Source organism: Hemitrygon akajei, chromosome 7 (genome assembly GCF_048418815.1).
Source record: "Hemitrygon akajei chromosome 7, sHemAka1.3, whole genome shotgun sequence".
NCBI classification, from domain to species: Eukaryota; Metazoa; Chordata; class Chondrichthyes; order Myliobatiformes; family Dasyatidae; genus Hemitrygon; species Hemitrygon akajei.
Window position 1 is genome coordinate 162,028,677 of NC_133130.1, and position 20,150 is coordinate 162,048,826.

At 42.5% G+C, this 20,150-nt stretch overlaps 1 protein-coding gene across 1 annotated transcript in view; it reads left to right on the top strand.

Annotated features, from left to right (window-relative positions):
- The first annotated feature begins 510 nt into the window (after positions 1-510).
- Positions 511-20,150, top strand: part of prrc2b (proline-rich coiled-coil 2B) — a 72,624-nt gene continuing 52,984 nt past the window's right edge. Inside the window, 5 exon segments of the mRNA XM_073052413.1 lie at positions 511-778; positions 15,864-16,042; positions 17,376-17,553; positions 18,304-18,400; positions 18,540-18,618. Coding sequence (XP_072908514.1) covers positions 15,925-16,042; positions 17,376-17,553; positions 18,304-18,400; positions 18,540-18,618 — 472 coding nt within the window. The 5' untranslated portion in view covers positions 511-778; positions 15,864-15,924.

Below are 20,150 nucleotides of genomic sequence, written 5' to 3' on the forward strand. Positions count from 1 at the left end.
AGCAGACACCAACAGAATCAACAAACTCATTCGTAAGGCCAGTGATGTGGGGGTGGAACTGGACTCTCTGACGGTGGTGTCTGAAAAGAGAATGCTGTCCAAATTGCATGCCATCTTGGACAAAGACTCCCATCCACTCCATAATGTACTGGTTAGGCACAGGAGTACATTTAGCCAGAGACTCATTCCACCGAGATGTAACACTGAGCGTCATAGGAAGTCATTCCTGCCTGTGGCCATCAAACTTTACAACTCCTCCCTCGGAGTGTCAGACACTCTGAGCTAATAGGCTTGTCCTGGACTTATTTTCCCACTTGGCATGATTAACTTATTATTATTTAATTATTTATGGTTCTATATTGCTATATTTCTTCACTATTCTTAGTGGTGCGGCTGTAACGAAACCCAATTTCCCTCGGGGTCAATAAAGTTTGTCTGTCTGTCTGATTCCTTTACTGCAAATCATCGCTTTTACGCAAGAGACGCCACGGCGCCCGTTCCCCGGCTGCAATTCCCGGGACTGTCGCCAGGTGTCGTCACGGCGTAGTTTCTGCGGCTGCAGTTCCCAGAGCCGCCGCCAGATGTCGCCCGGCACGGAGGCTCAGTCTCTGAGCCCGGTTTCCGAGGCCGGAGTCGATTTCTCTTCAATCCTTTTGCTTAGGCCCTGGGTCCTTCTCCATCCGCCTCCATCGGGCTGTCTTTCGGCGCCGATCCCCGTTTCCCGTTGTAGTTGAGGCTGCGGAAGCCCTGGGAACGAGCCGAGGTTGGTGTTTCTGAGGTAAAGCGCTTTCGCTAGGCTGCGATCCGGAGGTTTTCTCCCGCTTTGTTCCCGGCGGCATCCCGCCGCCATCTTTTCCTCACATTCCCCACAAAACGGTGCAGAGAGTGCGGGGGGAGGTGTGGGGACCCTCAGCTCCGGGAGTGGAGGCCGGGCCGGCCCGGCCCACAGACTCTTCCGCTTGATTTCCTGGGCTGCGTCGAACGGAGGGAGGTTGTCGAGTCCGGGCCGACCCCTACGTCCCGTCCGTGGACCCCCGGGCGGACAAGGCCGGGCCGCTGCCTGCCGGCCGGCCTGAGCCTACAGCAAATCCCGGGCCCAGGGCATCGGGTGCTGGTTGCGAATTCCGGAGCCGGTTGTACGGTCTCTGTTTGGGGGTGGGGAGATGGAGGGTCCCGGCCTCCCCATCCGCTTGGAACTTGGGTTCACCTTTCTTGAGGCCGAGGGATTCGGTGTCCTCTCGTCCTCTCCCCGCAACCCCGCTGGGTTTGACCGACCGGGGAGGAGTGGGGGGGGGGGATGCACGAACAGGGCAATTCCGTGGCCGGGGGTCTGGGATGGTGGGAGGAGGAAAGGAGAGGTGGTAGGTAACGGTGACCTGAGTGTGTTTGGCTTGCTCTGGATGGAGGGAGGTGACGGTGATGGCGGGGGGGGGGGGGGGGGGGGGGAAGGAGAGGGAAGAGGCGAATATTTTGTTTACATTGAGAGACTGAGGGATCGGGCGCCGTCTGGTTAATCCGAGTGCGGCTGTCTGGTTTAACCTGCATTGGAATGCGGCGGTGTTTGCTACCCTCTCGGTGACCGATGTGGTTGATTAACCGTGCTGTGTCAAGCAAGGCTTGGGGATGTGTTTAGTTTACCTTCGATCTAGGAGAAGCCACTTACTGTACATTTTGGTAGGGATTTGTGTCTCCTTTACCAGCTGAGGATCTTGGGCACTGGATGGTGTTCACTCAGGATGTTCATGCGAGGTGAAGGTGTGCTCGCCTTATACACCACAATGAATCTAGGGGTTTTGAACTCGTCAGGGTTAACGTTATTAATTCTGGAGGCAGATGTCTGCTCACTCCCAGAATGGAATTGTCTGGTGTTCCCTGGATCTAAGATGGGAAACATCTTGAGTATCCTTTGCTGGAGTAGTATAATGAGTGTCCTTTCAAAATGATTTATACTGAATGGTGTACTTGTACACAACAGGGTAACCTAGTGACTTTAACCCAATGCTGGGGCACTCTGGTGTGTCCAAACTCATCATGTAGTGTACCATTAGTTCGGAATGGGGCAGTGTGGTGTACCCTTGGTGTGTGTGTGTGACTGGTAACGGAAGATATCTGATTTACTCATCTAATTTGATGTGTGTTGCCTTTGATCAGGGATTGGGGGTCATCAGGTTTAAGTTCAACATGTAAAATAAAATCATCACCAAGGTGCGTATGCAGTGTGTTACAGTTTTGATCATAGAATCAGTTCAAAATAGCATTATCTGTCCCAGTTCAGGACGTGATGGTTGTAGGTTATTGATGCTCTGGAACTTGGTGGTTTGGGACCTGAGGCTTCTTTGCCTCCTGCCCAGTGGTGGTAATGAGAAGAGAGCATTTCCTGCTTGGTGGAGGTTTTTGATGATGTTGCTTTCTTGTGGCACTGTTCCATGTAGATGCACTTGTTGAGGAGGGCTTTGCATAATCTTTCCAAGCCTTTTCCATTCCTGGGCATGACCACATTCCTGTGGTGTTTCCATACCACACTGTCGTGCACCAGTTCGGATACTTTCCAATGTGCATTTCCAGAAGTTTGCCAAAGTTTTCTTGTGGGCATTCACAGTAAATACAAGAAACACAATAGAATCAATGAAAGACCACAACCAACAGGACAGACAACAGCCAATGTGCTTTTAAAAAAAGAACTGTAAATACAAAAAGAAAGAGAAATTATAAATCGGTAGGCAATAAATGTTGAGAACATAAGATAAATAGTCCTTGAAAGTGAGTCCATTGTTTGTAGAAACAGTTCAGAGATGGGACAAGTGGAATTGAGTGAAGTTATCCCCTCTGGTTCAAGAGCCTAATGGTTGAAGGGTAACAACTGTTCCTGTATCTGGTGATGTGAGTCCTGAGGCCCCTGTACCTTCTAATGGCAGCAGCAAGAAGAGTGCATGGCCTGGATGGTGGAGGGCCATGATGATGGATGTTGCTTTCTTGCAACAGCATTTGCTGTAGATGTGCTGAATGGTAGGGATAGTTTTACTTATGTTGAACTGGGCCAAACCCTCTACTTTTTGTAGGCTTTTCCATACAAGAGCATTGGTGTTTTCATACTAGTCTGTGACTCAACCAGTCAATATACTCTCCACTGCACATCTATACAAGTTTGTCATGGTTTTAGACTTCTTGCCAAATCTTTGCAAACAACAAAGAAAGAAATGCTGTTGTGCTTTCTTTGTAATGGCACTGGTGTGCTGCACCCAGGACAGATCCTCCAAAATGATAACGCTGGCGAATTTAAAGTTGCTGACCATTTCCACCTCCGATCCCCCGATGAGGACAGGCTCATGGGCCTCCGGTTTTCTCCTCCTGAAGTCAGTAATCAGCCCCTTGGTCTTGCTGACATTGAGGAGAGGCTGTTGTTGTGACACCATTTTAAATCTCCCTCTGAAATGCCGATTTGTCACCTCCTTTGATTCTGCCTAAAACAGTGGTATTGTCAGCAAACTTAAATATGGCATTGGAACTGTGCTTAGCCTCACGGTCATAAGTATAAATAGAGTAGAGCAGGGAGCTAAGGACACAGCCTTGTGTACCTGTGCTGATGCAGATTGTGGAGGCAAAGTTGTTGCCAATCTGAAGTGACTGGATCTGAAGGTGAGGTGATCAAGGATCCAGTTGCAGAAGGAGGTATTGAGGTCTAGGAATCGAAGATTCTTGATTAGCTTCGTGGAGATGATAGCATTGAATGCCAAGCTGTTTGTCAGTGAAGACGGATGTATGCCGCTTTGTTGTTCAGATGTTCCATGATTGAGTGAAGAGCCAATGAAATAGCATAGTTGTAACAGTAGGCAAATTCTCCACCTCCAATCTCCCAATGACGACTGGCTCATGAACCTACTTCTTTCTCCTGGAGTCAATCAGCTCTTTGGTTTTGCTGACGTTGAGAGGTTGTTGTGGCAACACTCAACAAGATTTTAAACTTCACTCCTAAATCAAATCATCACCAACTACAGAAGAATTGTTATCAAATCCCCTTATCTGTGAGGATATTTAGTTTACTTTTAGTCTAGGATGTCAAGGATGTAGCAAATGCCCAGGTTTGGAAAGTTATCTGGTCTACCTTCATCTTGCAGGTCAAAGGATGTCATATTCACCCTTGCCTGAGCATTTATTAGCTCTAGGAGGTTGTGGGGCTCCAAGTATTTCCTTAACCTGGGAGCCTGGTGAACTTCATGTGTCCCCAGCCTTGGGCAGATGTGGATACCAAGCTTTCCACTCCCCTGACTTTTCCAAATTTGAGACTGATTCCATTAGTTCACTCTTGATTAGGAGAACATTGTTTATTCATAACATAAAGTGTGTTCATCTAGTTTACCATTGAACCTGGGAAGATGGTCTTCAGATTTATCATTCACCAGTTTGGTGGGAGTAGGGCATCTGGTTTAGCAGATTCTTAGGAGTTATATTTCCCCTTGACTGTATATTGGTTGATGGAAGGTCTGTTTTGCCTGTTTTGTGAGGTAGAAACTGACCTGTTTCTGAGGAAGAAATTGTCTAAAAGCATCTCATTTAAACTTGACTTGGGGAGTTTTTTTTACCCCTGACTCAGGGGAGGTGTGCCTGGTTTCCCCTTTGAACATGTGAGCTTGCCTGATTTACCCTTGTCCTGGGTGTGGCCACTTTTTTCTTGATAGGGTTGTGGGGTGGGGGGGGGGGGGGATCTGGATGGCATCCAGTTTTCCTTCAGTCCATGAGAGTGGGATTGGTTTTGCTTTTAAGGTGGGTGCAAGATTTGTGATAAAAGATTTAATGTGTTTAGCTCTGTCTTTCAGCAAAGCAATTCTATTTTTTGGTAGTTAACATTGGAATTAGGACGGGGGAGAGCCACAAACCAGAAACCAGTAGTTAGTCTGATGCCTGTTGGGAAATTGCTAGGATACACTTGCAGGCCATTTAGAAAATCATTACACAACTAAGTGAATTGAGCATCATTTTATAAAAAGTAAATTGGAGTGAACACTTGGATGTATTCTTTTTGGGTTTTCCAAAGTCATTAAATAGAGTAGCACTGAAATGCATAAGGTACGAACATGTTCAGATTTGTATTATTGACATGACTTATAAGATTGGCTAATTAACAGAGTCCTTGCAATTGGATTTTTTTAGGTTGGTAGGCTGCAGCTTGTGGAGTTCCGTGCAATAAGGGCTGAGCCTCAGCAATCTACAATCTAGATACGGGTCTGAGTGATTGTAGTGAAATTTGCTGATACTAAAGATGCTTGAAAAACAAGTTATGAGGAATTCATGAAGAGGGTGCAGAGCAAAAAAAAATACAAATGTGCAAAGGTTTAGTTGGGTATAATGAGAATAATGAGACATGATAAGAATAGAAATGCGGAAATTGTGTGATGCAAAGGCTGTCCTTGTGCATGGAATAGAAGGGTAGTGTGCAAATCGAGTAAGTAATTGGGAAGTTGGTCATTGTAAAGAAGATGGAGCATAAATGTAAGATTTTGTTAAAGCTTTATTAGGGTTTGGTGAGGACATGTTTGGAGCATGTCATGTTTTTGCTCTCCCTATTTAAGGAGGTGTGTTCTGGCATTGAGTAGGTGGATTTGGAATACAGGATTATCTTATGAGGAGTGATTGAGTACTTTTGTCCTATACTCATTGGAATATAGGAGAATGAGCAACATTACTTCTGTAGTATAAAACATTCTGAAGGAAATTGATAGGCTAGATGCTAAGAGGGTGTCTTCCCCACACGAGAATCTAAAATAGGAGGCTTGGTTTCAGAATAAGGGGCTGTTCATTTAAGACTTGTGAGGAGGATTTTCGCTAGACTCCCACCAGTCTGATCAGGAGTATAACAGTTGCCACCACCTCATATCAACCTAGGCTAAATTCTCGTGAATATTTGGAATTCTCCATTCCAGAGAGCTGTGTAAGGTGAATCATTGAGAAAGTTGCAAGCCAAGAATTTTTGTCAACAGAACAGAGAGGAAAGCAAAGCTGAGGCCAAGAATCACATACACCGGGAGCCAAATAACCTCTGATTCCAGTTTCTTAGGTTTTTATTGTATTGCTGTTCTGGAGTTATATATTCTTGGTCTTTTCCTTTGTCACTACACTAACAAATCTGGCTTTCACTGCAATTTGCATTATTTTCATCCAAAGGCAGGAATAATGTTGATGTTCATGATCAGTTCATCTGTTTTGGTGATAGTAAAAGTAGATAGTTTAAGACAACCTGTTCAATGATTTCTGGTAGCATAGGACTTTTAACTTTTGGGTGACGACGCAGACTCCACCAAGACAGTATTTGAGTTCAGACATGAACTTGGGTATTTGGGATAGTGTCACTCTGCTCTTGATTATAAACTCCAGTCCGATCCCTCCTGTACGCCCGGAATGTCGTCTTCACACCCCTCTGCCCACAGGAGGACTGCAGTGAGGAGGAGTTGGTGACCCACCTCTTCGCACACTGTGGGTTCGCGGAGAAGGTGTGGAGGAGGATGGAAGGGACAATGTCGAGGTTCATCCCCAGCATCTGCGTAACAGCGGACTCTCTGATCTACGGGCTGTTTCTGGGGATGCACACGGAGTCCAACATCCGGTGCTGCTGGCAGATCATCAACTCCGTGAAAGACGCTCTTTGGTTGGCCCGAAACTTGATGGTCTTCCAGCACATGGAGATGTCCATGGGGGAATGCTGCTGACTGGCACATTCTCGGCTGCAGGAGTACGTGCTGAGGGACGCACTCAAACTTGGTGTAGCCACCGCAAGGGCGCAGTGGGGAAGGACCACAGTCTAGGGTTGTTCTCCCATGGCAGTTGGGGGGTGGGGGTGTATACCAGTATACAAGTGTATGTAAATATGAAGTAACAGAGTGCCACCTGGGTTGCTAAAGTGTGGAAATGTAAAGACTAATGGAAACATTTGTAAAGGACTGAGAGTCATTGAATGGTTTATTGTATATAATTTTATTTTTGAATAAAGTATATTTTGATTTTTAAAAAATAAACTGTTCCGGGAGTAACTGAAGTACCTTGTCAATGTTTAATTTGAATTACCTTTGACAGTGGAGCAGTCTCTCAGTACCTGCACTGATTGAGGAGTTGAGTGGGGTTTCAAGTTTCATTCCCTTGGCTAGGAGATGAAACATGCTGATAACACTCCTCTATTCTTTGCACTACTGGTGGTGTGTAAGTGAGAAGGACGGAAGTTAAAGCTCTGATCCAGAGTCGAGCTCAAGCTCAATGCCTTCTGAAGGGTCTTTAACCTGAAACATTTAAGTCTATTTCTTTTCCTACAGTTGCAGCCTGACCTGCTGAGTTTCATCAGCATTTCCAGCTTTTATTTTAGATTTCTAGAATCTTCTTTGATTTTTCAGTTGCTGTATTTCTGGGATCCCATCAGTCCTTAAACCAGGAGTTTTTCTGCTAAGTAGATGAGATCCCCAGGCACCATTTTATAGTAGAGGAAGTTGTCAACAGTATTCCTCAACTGATGTAACTAAACACGGTCAGGTTATCTGGTCATTATCTCATTGCTTTCTAAAGGAGCTTGATGTGTATAAATTGGCAGCTGTACTTACTATGTTGTATAGCGAGTACATTGTTTCATTGACTGCAAAGTATCTGAAGCATTCTAGGATTGTGAAACGCATTGTAAAAATTCACGTCTTTTATTTTGAGCTGTAAGTGCCTGTTGAACTTGTCTTGTGCAGCATTGAGGAGTCTTGTTGGTAGCTGCAGGAAGTAATTTTATGGAACACTCCCAAGAGAGGCTAAATAAATCAATGTATTTATTTATCACATATGCATCGAAACATAGAGTGAAATTTGTTGTTTATGTTAACGACCAGCACAACCTAAAGGTATTCAATCACAAACAAGATAAAATCTGCAGATGCTGGAAATCAGTCCTGCTGAAGGGTCTCGGTCTGAAATGTCAACTGTACTCTTATCTGTAGATGCTGCCTGGCCTGCTGAATTCCTCCAGTATTTTGTGTGTGCAATCTAAAGGTATCTGGGAGCAGCCACATGTTCCGGCGCCAACATAGCTTGGTCACAGTGTTCAACAGAACAGCAAAACAACAGCAAATCAAGCCCCTTTCCTTCCTCCGATCCACCCACCGACTCTCACACACATGCCTCAGAACAAGCAGCCTCTGGCTTTCAGCCTCCGTTAGTCTGGCAGGCATTGGGCTTCTGATTTCTGGACATGCCGTCCCAGGACTTTGACCATTAGATCTCGACTTTCCGACTTGCAAACATCGGTCTTCAGTCTTTGGTATTGACCTCAGGACTCACGGATGATGGTTCTCCTGATTTCCAAGACTCAAACTCTGGATTCATATGGACCTCCAAAGGTGGGAAGTTCTGACCTGAGAGGAAGTCACCGGCTCTCATGCCTCCTGCCTGCACTGCACGGACCCACCGACCTCGGTCACTGACCATGAGGATCTTTGGTCTTTGCTACAACACTTGCTGAGCTGACATCTGTCTGCAGAATTGCTAATGTTTGACCACAAAGCGCTCTAACCTAGACTTCAGCCTGACATCTAATTCCCCCTCATCCCTGTCCATAAACTCTGATTTGACTCCTAACTCCCTGCGCTGTTCCAAAGCCATCCCTATGAACCTACAAAAACAGCTATTCTTGACATACATCACTGCTGGGTCCATCTGAACCAGAAGTGATGACTGAACTCCATTGGGTTCTGATCCTTTATTAAGAGCTACTGGGTAGGTGCCTCCTCATCTCTTTTGCCATTCCATCCAACATTTCTTACCTTGGTGATTCAGTTAACTGTACATTGTCTGGCAGCAGTAGATTGTGGTAAGCCTTTTTTGAGAATTTTGTCCTGAGAGGTGCCAGTTTCAGCAAAAGGCCAAGTCTTTGCTGGGAGCGAATCTACACAGTCCTGGCAACAGATGTACTGTACCCAGTTATGAGCATGATGTCTGGTGCATGCATATTTCACAATGTGCAATTCTTCCTCCCCCACTTTGTGCTTTTAGTATGTTTTATAGGGACAGAACAAATGCATCTGTCATCATACAGATCAGGGATAACCAAGCAGTCACGACTGCTTGTCTGGAATATTGTTACTTAAGTAAATCAACATCTATCTTATTTAAAAGTTTCTAATGATCCCCACCCACTTTTTTTCTGACGAGAGGAGACATTCTAGAAGTCTGCTGCTGTGGTCACTCTCCCTTAAGAGCAGATTAAGGTTGAGGGAAGATTTGATAGAAGTGTACAAAACAATGTCATTTAATTGGGTAAACCTTTCCATTTACAATGTAATTCAAGGACCAGAAGACAAAAATACAAAGTGATGAGCAAAGAATGCAGGAGAAATACAGAATACAAACAATAAAGCCTTCTCTGTAGTAAGTGTTAATGACCTTAATCTCCCAGTCTGTAGGGGTGATGGAATCTGAATTATTTGGTAAGAACATAATGGATGGAAAATGATATGACTATAAAGTAAGGGTGTGGGATTGGGACTGAGCAGGTAGCTTCACAGAAAGCAAGTGCAATCTCGGTGGACTAAACAGACACCTTTGGTGCTCCAGTATGAAAGATACACTTTAGGAAATAATTCTTGAAGTGCTCTGCTTTAATTCTGTCCAATACTTACTCTGCCAAAGGTTTATATGTATCTTGATTAAATTTCTTTGATCTTATGCAAAGTCTTTACTGGCTCATTATTTGAACCTGTACTGTATGGAAAGGAAACACAAATTGGGCTATTTCTCCAATTTTCCTGAGGTAACGTTTTTGGGGAAATTGCAGTTCACTCTTTCTCATTGTTTTCCCCTCAAACTGCATCTTCAGAGGTATGATTGGGGATCTTTGCTGCTTTTGAGGGATTGTTTTCTGTACCATGCTAAATTTCACAGTCACAAAAACAAAGTCAGAAGTTGAGTTTATTGTCATATGCACAGATGGAATGAAAAATATGCCTGCAGCAGTAAGTAGCAGCATTCAGAAGAAAAATATAAATTCAGCACAATTTTTAGAAGAAAGAACACAATTAGAATAAAACAATACAAAGCTCATGGTCTGTAAAGTACCTTATTCAATTGGTGGTTCTACTGTGATGCCCAAACACCCAAAGATCCCTACTGACATTCAGGAGCTAAGGAAAGCTTATCAAAAATAGAGGTACATCAGACTCTGCTGGAAGGAGCTCTTCCTAGAATTTGGCACTATCCAGACTGGCAATAGGTTAAAAATGCCTTCCAGCAGCTGAAAACCTTTAAAGCCTCAAGATCACAGAAGAAACCCCTGCCAAAGTACTAAAACTTGGCAGAGAAGTACTTCTGGCATATATTGGCACCTCACTTCGTTCACCTTGGTAGAGGGGATCACGACACCAACCTCAGACTTGCTAACAATGAGTTTCTTCAACAACAGTGACAAATTTGATTGTGGTAATTACAGATAATAATCCTGCTATCTGGTGTGGGGGGAAATCATTTTGGGGATCCTCTTCACATGTCTTCTCCAAATGGTCAAAGAGCTCCTCTCAGTATCACAGCATTGATTCTGCCCAGCCAGGGTTGCAATGAGCATAATCTTTACCATGTGACAACCCCAAGAGAAATAGAGGTCAACACCAACCACTGTATGGCCTTTTTTGCAATATCACAAAATTCTTTAAGACCACTAATCACATGGGTTTATAATGAAGCCTTCCATATTGATCTTCCCTGGTCATTAATTCTGATTCTACATACAAGCCAAGATCTCAACCAATGAGTCCACCACAGACCCAAATCCATTTCTTTTCCATTGTTTTAGCAATAGTGCATCTAGCCTTCAATTTGATTATAGCTGGAGTTGAGTTAATCTACAGGGCTAGCAAGAAAAGAATCTGCCTTCAGCTTTACTCCATTAGCTAAAATTATAATTAACTTGATTATACAGTGGATTCTGGTTAATTGGTGCACTTGTTGCTTATTTGGGACAACTCTTAAAGAACAAAAACCAATCAAGAAAATAGCCAGGAGACTTGTCAAACAGTTTCTAACAAGCGTTAGTCATGTGCGCTTGCGTGACCATTAGACACTACACTGTGCCTGGAGCAGTTTTAAAATAGTGTCAGTGTGTGTGTGCTTGTGTTTTTAAAAAAAAACACAATTATTTTTGTCACTGATAGTTGGTGAGAAATAGTAACACAATTCAGAACTGTTTTGCTCACTGTGGGTTTTAGCATTCAGGCATGGAGATGACAAACAGCTGGGAGTGGAAATCAAACAGTTTCACTGCTTCAAGTTAGAAACTGAAGAATCTGATGGCATTGACAATCATCCTAATGGTTAGAATACAGGAATGTGAGCCGTCCAATGAAAGGAGTGTGTTTTTTGTGTTGTGTGCCTGACACTGGTGTGTGAGCTGGGTCTTTGGTTCAGCGGGAGATGAAGGGAGAAGACGCCGGAGAGAAGAGGTCATAGGAGTTGACCTGGAGCGGGGCCATGATCCAACGAAGGCCAGGGAGATCGAAGGAGGATCGACGAAGGGGAAACCGTGAGCTCCAACTTGTGCACATTAGACTGTTTCATTAAAATGGGCCATTTTATTTTTGCTTTTTCTTTACTAACCCTTTAGACAAATTAAGAATTATAAAGCTAAATTGTGTAATTGTATGCGGTGTACTGTCTGTTATTTCGTGGTACTGATTTGTAACGGTAACAAATCACACAGCATCCACACAAATGGGGTTTTGGGGTGGGCTTACACCTCAATCTCACATGTTTAGCGAGGCCAACGTTTCTTCCCTAGACTTATGCAGCTGACAGAACCAGTGTGTTTCAGTTACAATGAGAATGAGGATTTGGAGGATACAATCATTGAAACTTTTGGTTAATTGGGGCAGCTGTTTAATTGGGCCAAAATGTACTGGTCCCTATGTTTCCCAATTAACCAGAATCAACTGTACATGTAATTGTATATCTGGAGTTGGTGGTTAGCAAAAGCAGCCATTGATAAGAGCATCACCAGTTTGTATCCCAGCAAAGCCTATAGCCAAGTGAAGAAAGGGGTGGAGCAAAAAATTGACAAACATTGGATATTTGGACCTAAAAAAGGAAGTTGATAATTTGAAGTTGTGCTCTCATCATTCTCTCTGTTTTCTACTCTCATGCTTTCTGCATCTTAGAACACTTATTTAATTCTAATGAAAGGCCCTTGACCAAATTGGTCAACTCTTGAGTTCTTCCAGTACTTCTGTTTAGTTGAGGAAAAGGGATATTTGTAGACCATGGCCATGTAGCTCAGCAGCTAGCTATTGATTGACTAAGCAGCAGTTGTCTCTGTCCTCTTGAATATTGTGAAGGTGGGCAACCTACACTAAAACACTGGATAAATATACCAATGCTGTCTCTGAAAAATCCCAAGATCAATTGCCTTTCTTGGGTCAATATTCCCACTACCGAGACTTGGTTGTGCTTGATTAGTCTGGTGGTTTGGCCACAATGTTTACATACTCAACAGCACTCTCAAGGCAAACATGCTAGCCCAATTTCTGTCATGAAAGAGATTTCCTCGAAGACATTGAGGATTATTCAAAGGAAAATTCTTCTGTCTCCTTGGTAGTATGTCAAATGCAGAATACATGTTTAATGTTCATGAGGGTCTGACTGCAGAACAGAGGAGCAACTGAAAGGAACACACTCAACTTTCTCTGGCAAGGGCAAGTGGAATCCACTTACAGAAGGAAAAGATGCTAAAACTACCTATCACCTATAGGTCTGATAGGTGTGACAGAGCTTGGCAATTCAATATAGGTCTCTTCAGCCGTTTTAGTTCCTATAGATCTGGAATGGAAGCAATTCTTCCCTGAGCCTGAGGGACAAAGAAGAAAAAGAAATGTAGACTGCATTGCTAGTGCTGAAGTCCAAACTGTTAAACTGTGACCTCTTTCTCATGCCAGATCTGTTAAATTGATATTCCAAAGGAATTGGAGCCTATCCAAACTCTGGATGTCAGACGTTGGTTAGATACACTTTTCTGTGCTTTGACAGTGAAGGTATGTACAGGAAAGCAGAAACAGCAAAGAAATAGGATGATGTTTCACTGTGGTCTTTAACTGTAAATGTTGAGACAATATTCCAACCACAACAGGGGACTAAACATCAAAAATAATTTGCAAAGCATAAAGTTAAGGCAGACTTTAGTCAAGGCAAACATAGAAGCAATTTTTTGAAGACATGAGACTGCAGATACTGTTATCTGGGGCAAGAAAATATCAAATTGCTGGAGGGATTCAGCAAGTTGAGCAGCATCTCTGGACGGAGAGGACAGTTGACATTCCTTTCAAATGAAGCATCTTGACTTGAAATGTTTACAGTCCATTTCCTTCAGCAGGTGTTGCCTGATTCATTGAGTTCCTGCAGTGGGTTTTGCTGAAGAACAATTTCTGTTGCTTCCCTTAGAATGAACTGCTGACCCTGAACACTGTCCTTTAATGGGAAAAAATTGCCTTTTAGATGAAATTATGATTAATCAGTGGTGCCTGTCTAATTGTGGCAGTGATTTGGGGGATATTTAAACAGTTTCTGTAAAGCTCTGAAGGTCAGTGGTGTCAAAACTTTATTATAGAGCCAGCATTATGAATAGCATCTTGTATGTAGGAAGTGGTATTAGAGGTTGAATGAGCACATCCTTTCATGTAGGATGCATTCTAATATTGTACCTCAGATTAGGTGGAGGAGATTTAAGGGAAGTATTTGCAATTATGGTGAGTGAGAATAGCAACTCATAGTTGAATGAGGCATCTTTCTAGCCTCCTGTCCTCCCTACCACCCTTTGAAGCTGTTAAAAATTGAGCTCTAATCACATTATTTATATTACTGCAAGTTTGCAGGGGCTTAATTGTGCATTGTTCTAAGAATTTTTTTTTCTATACCTTAGTCATGATAGCAGTTAAATGGCTGCACAAACATAAATAAACAGATCTCTCTTTATTTTGCTACTGATCTCAGGACAGTTGCCTGGGAGTTGAAGGAGAATCGTGACTGGATGACCAGAAATTATAAATAATTGTCATTTTGCATTTTGGGTAGTTTGTCTTTTGCATATTTTCAATGCTCACCAATGCTGCTAAGTTAACAAATTCCACGTCACATGCCGGTGATGATAAACCCGATTCTGCTCAAATGAATTGTCTTGATCTTGCTAAGCTGGTCTATGCAAAAAAAAATCATCATGTATTGTCCCACACCTGTACTTACCAGGTGCAGATGCCATGCTTGCTAGCTTAATGTATCCAATCTTAGAGCTTGGTAGAACTTCCAGTGGCCCAATGAGGACGCTTTGCTCAATGGGTTGGCACGGTATCGTGGTGGTTAACACAACACTTCACAGTAGAGGCGACCTGAGTTCAATTTCCGCTGCTGCCCATAAGGAGTTAGCATGTTCTCCCCGTGGTGGTGAGTTTCCTCAGGGTGCTCCAGTTTCCACCCACAGTCCAAAGATCTACCGGTTGGTAGGTTAATTAGTCATTGTAAATTGCCCCGTGATTAGGTTAGGATTAAATCTGGGGACTATTGGGCGGCATGGCTTGAAGGACTGGAAGGGCCCATTCCATGTGCCATCTCAATAAAATAAAACAATAAAAACAAAAAAAAAGCTCAGAAAATGTTTAAATGTATAACATGGATTTTGTGTTACAACAACTGCATGCAAGGCTGCAAAATCCAGTGATGATCAGTTTCCAGATTCTGTAATTATTATCTCCAGACAACAGTTCATAATTTATGTAGAATTCCAGATCGTTGTGCATAGGAACTAAACGCTTAAGGGGAATTTTATAAGGTATGGTCCAATCTCGCTCCTGCGGTATTGTCTGATTTCATCACTATTGATCCAATATTGATGAACATATAACTTACATTTCTAGCTTTGTAACTTCTTTATCCTGACAGTATTAACTGAACCGTGAACTGGTCAATGGAGGATTGATGTCACCTTTACATCAGATCTGGTACAATGATAATGTCAAGGATTTAATGAGCCAGTTTAGGTTTCATTATCATTTTCTCATGGTAACCCACTTGTTACCAATTGTGTTAAATTTATTTTTTCAACTTACCTTGGAGGGATCTGAAGTTGAACAGATGAGTCACTCCATCATCACCTATTTCTCAGATGAGCATTGAAGAGAATATTGGTACAGCACAGGTCCTGACTGGATACTTCACTATCTGCCACTTTGACTTTCTGAACTGTTAGCAAAGTTTGCATCACTGCAATCCTTGATTTTTCGTTGGTGAAAGGATGAGCAGTTTTGAACTCTGTGCTGGGGCATGAAGATCAGAATTCAGCAGAATCAAGCTGCTGATCCCTTGAGCAGCTGTAGTCGGGTTTCAAAGAGTTAATATGAAAATCCATATCCATCCTCATTGAGAATAAGGATAATGAGTGATATAAATTTTTCATATTGTTCTCGCTGCCCGATCTGGACAACTTGAATATGGAAGGAGGTGGATCATTTTGAATTGTGGAACTAGTATTCATTAGCTTACTAATTCTATTCTCCTTTGTGCTAATCCTCACTTTTGCTCTTGAGTGATGTGTAGAACCCTGCTTGTACATTGGTCATAAGTTTGTTGAGATATATTCAAATTACAACTCTTAGTTATGTCCAGTACATATCCATAAAAGGTAATAACTTCTCCCTCAAATGCGACTTTGTGCTAATCAATTTATCTTTACTATTTATAAGCCCTTATGTTATCATTGCTTTGTTTCCTTTTTGAAAGAGTAATTTTTTTGTGTGAAATTTAAAAAGTCTCATTTTGAAACTGAGCAAAGAACATTATTTGTTCCTGTTTCTGATTTTCCTCCCCTTGCACCCTCTCAGTGAGCGGCACGTTCTCAGCGGTGCTGAAAACAACCAGGGTACTCGATGACATTCCAGCGCGATGTCAGAGCGTTTGGGGCCAACTACCAAGGGGAAGGATGGAAAAGCGAAGTACTCCTCCCTCAGTCTGTTTGATAAGTATAAAGGAAAGTCATTAGAAACCCAGAAACATTCAGGAGGTAAGTAACAAGAAAGAATTTGTGTGTTTTTTTTTTACCAGATATGGTGTTTTCTGGGGTTTATGATTTTCTGTATTTTGGGAAAACCCTCGGAATCAGGATAAGAAACACCATTTTTGTTTCCTGGTGGTGATGAGCCGTACTGGTACTGCTATTAATTAATTAACGGCTCTGTCTAAGTAGTTTGGGGCGCACACCTGGGCGATGAATATGGAGGTCCTGGGCTGTCTCTTGGCCTTGCATGGATGTGGTCCAAAGGAATGCGAAGCAGTACATTTGGCATCAGCTTGGTTGCAGGAGTTGCCGGGAGGTGACGTGATATGTCATCCAACCGCCTTAGGGCCTCCACTCCGGATTTGTGTAGGGTTTACTCTTTAGCCTTCTCTTCTCCTGAAGATGCCCACAAGGCAGTGGGATCCGTAACCCTGGATAGGGGCCCATACCGGGTACTGTCAGCCGGAGCCAGCTGAGCCCGGGACTCATGTCGTCACGCCACTACCCACTACCCTATTACTGCACTGGCATTTAGAGCAGCAATAAAGGTCATCTGTCTCTGGCAGCATTCACAGCTTCCTTCATTGAGTGAGGTGCTTCCTCTTGGTTTACAGTCAGTCATGCCCCTTCTAAGAGCTAAAGCATAAAGTCCTGACTCCAGCCAACATAGCTCTCTGGGGCTTATTGAGGCACACAAGCCTCCAAACCTAACGACAAGGTTGTGGTCCTCTTGGAGGGAGGCCATACTGGGTCCTGGTTTTATTGGTGACTTGTCATTTTCTAATGTACATATAACAGCCATTATTATCTAGAATGATTCTATTATTAGTCCTTTTTCAGTCCAAGTAGTGTTATCACAAAAATGTGTCCAGTTGCATATAGGAGAGAATAACAAAGAAACAAATCATTTTGAGGCAGGGAGATGATGTATGTTTTCTGATTTTTTAAAATATATATCATTGATGGGATGTGTGCCATTTCTATTTACCCTTAAGATGAATGCTTTGCTAACCTACTTCAGAACTAACTAAGTTGCTGTCATTGATGTCCCAAAAATAACTGAGTGGTTAAGGACAGCAGATTTTTTTTTTCCCTTAGAAGGCACAGTAGAACTGTTTCTGGGTTTTTGCTACAACCTAGTGCTTTCAACATCATCATCATTACTGATTACAAGCATTTTTCCCCCAGAAATAAGTCAACAGAATTTGTTGTAGTGTATTTGCTCTATTCATTGTACATTTCCTGGTTGCTTTTTTAAATTTCCTTCTTGTATTGAGTACGAGTTTTCTACATAATCCTATGTTCTCCAGATCACCCTAAAGTTTGTTTTATTTTTCAGTTGTTCCTCGACATGGCTTGCAAAGTCTTGGTAAAGTGGCTGCTGCTCGGCGCATGCCACCGCCTGCAAATCTTCCCAGCTTGAAGGCTGAAAACAAAGGAAACGATCCAAACGTGACAATTGTACCAAAAGACGGAACAGGATGGGCAAGCAAACAGGAGCAGCCGGACCAAAAGAAGTAAGATCTCTTCATTACTTATTTAACTTGGAGGGTTTTTTTAAAAACAAGTCTCTGGTATTGCCCATTATGGCTTCAGTGGAAAGTGGGGAAACTATTGAGCTTTCCCTCTTTTGCCACTGTTGCATGAATTGACATCCCTACAGAGCAACTTCTCTGCCTCAGTTAGTGGGAATAGAAGGTTAAATAGATAATTAGTCTTGGAACACCAAGATTGAGGAGTGAGTGGTATACCCCTGGGGCAGTATATTGGAAGTGGTAGACCATGAATTGCCCTCTTCTTCAGTCTCATCATCTGCTAGTTGCTCAGAGTTGTTTTGTCATGCATTGAGAAATTCCTATTAACTTTGTCAGTTTCTGTGGAAGATTGGTGTGATTTCCATACCAATGAAATTGGATTTATCTTGTATATTGGAAGCACCTGTTGGAGCTGCCATCCTCACTCAGGACATACGACACTAAACCCATAGGGTGTTTTGTCTCCACTACTGTCTTTTAAGCACAGAAGGCCACTTGTCTTCAGTGCTGTCCCAAAACTCAGGTGTTGCTCATTGCCTCTGGACTTCGGTTGCTGGTCCAGTAATCTAACTTTTACTGGCCATAATGTAAATGGTTCCTTTTACTTGCCCAATTGTCTAGTAGAATTTACTTGTCCTCTGTTACATGACAAAAGGATATTTCAGTTTTATTGTTTAAACTTCTGAAGAATCCTGAAGTTGCCTCGTGTGATGATAACATTATATTTTACAGTACCAGCGTATCAGCAGCACAGCAGCCGGAGTCGCTGTCACAGCCAGTTTCACAAATGTCTGCCTCCAATGTGGCAAAAGCAGCTCCAGTCCAAGAGGTAAGATGAGCATTTGACAAATATTTATCAAATCGAAGAGAAAACAATCTATCAAAATTCTGCTTTGATCAGTATCGTTTCTCTGATGTTTGAACTGTTGGTTGGTTAAATATAACCCATTTTGCTCAATTAATAACAGAGCACAAATTCAACACAAGGTGGAGTAAAGTCGTGGGCACAATTAAAAGCAAAGCCAGTAGGACCAGGGCCTGGAGCTGGTGAGTTAATTGCCCTTTGAGATAATTTGATGTATTCAAGTATTGTGAATCAAGTGGATTCGTTTTGTGACTTTGATAAGTTTTAAAAAATTTTCTTGGGATCTGCTTGTCAGTGTCAAAGTAAACATTTATTTTAAGCGTTATTGTCCTTAAGGTGGTTGTGCGAGTTGCATGCTTGAACTGTTATGTTCCATGTGGTGATAACATCCCACATTGCTGTTAGGTAGGAGTTTCAAGACTTTCACCTAGTGTTGATGAAGGAATAAGGATACAATTCTGAGTTGGATGGGACTATGTGCAGGTGGTAGTCTTTCTATGCACCTGCTACTGCTGTTCCTTCTAGATGATCACAATCAGGCATTTGTGAGGTGCTGTTATGCATGCCATAGCAAGGTTTTCTTATGGATGATTTGCTACGTGTTCCTGCAAAAAAAGAATCTCAGGGTTGTATGTGGTGAACTCTGATAATAGATTTTACTTTGAATTTTGATGGGAGTGGCAGACGTTAAATATTGGAATGGTCTCCTCAAATTGTCTCCACCATTTGATAAAATCATGGCTGATCCAATAACCTCAGCTGTACATTTTTGTAATTTAAGTGTCAATCAAATGTGGTAAATTTGTCATCACAAATGGGCCAGCCTTTTTAAGGATGGCTGTTTTGTTCCTCAACAACAGTGACTTAAATGGGTCCCATTTGGGCAGTTCTATTCTTGTAGAAGTTATTATTAGTACTGGAACATCTTGAGAAGAGGGACCATTCTGGATCTTAAGCTGTGTTATTGTCAAAGCTCAAAACTTAGCTATATCTACTGGTTTCAGAGGATCTGAATCAGTGGACTAACCACTAGCTTCTGTAATGATGGAGAATTTGACTGGGGTAAATAGGATTATTGTAACAGTATACTTCTGTCTGAATATGGTTGTTGCTTTGCTGTTGGTTGTAACAATAACATGGTTTACTTTCTAGCTATGAAGCATAGGGATCTTTATGGAAGCACCTTTTACCATGTGTTGTTTACAAATCACAATTGGATGTGCAGAACTATGAATTTCATTGTTGGTTGTGGGAAAACAAACAATGCTCTTTTTTTTGTTAAGTTAGTTACCCCTATTTTTTTCCTCACTATAGTATTTACTGAAACATATCTGGCTTAATGGTATTAGTAGATTATGAACCAACAGGTTTCAGTAGGTACATTTAATGTCAGAGAAGTGTATGCAATTTACATCCTGAAATTCGTTTTCTTCGCAAACATCCACGAAAATAGAGGAGTGCCCCAAAGAATGAATGACAGTTAAATGTTAGAACCCCAAAGCCCCTCCCCAGCTCACCCCCACGCATAAGTAGCAAAGCAATGACCCCAACCCCCCACCACCAGCTAAAAAGCATCAGCACCCCTCACCGAGCATTCAAGCATGCAGCAAAGCATCAGTAAAGACACAGACTTGTAGTACCCCAAAGACTACTTGTTCACCCGGTAACTCAACATACGACAGGCTCTCTCTCTCCCTAATAAGAGAAAAAGAGG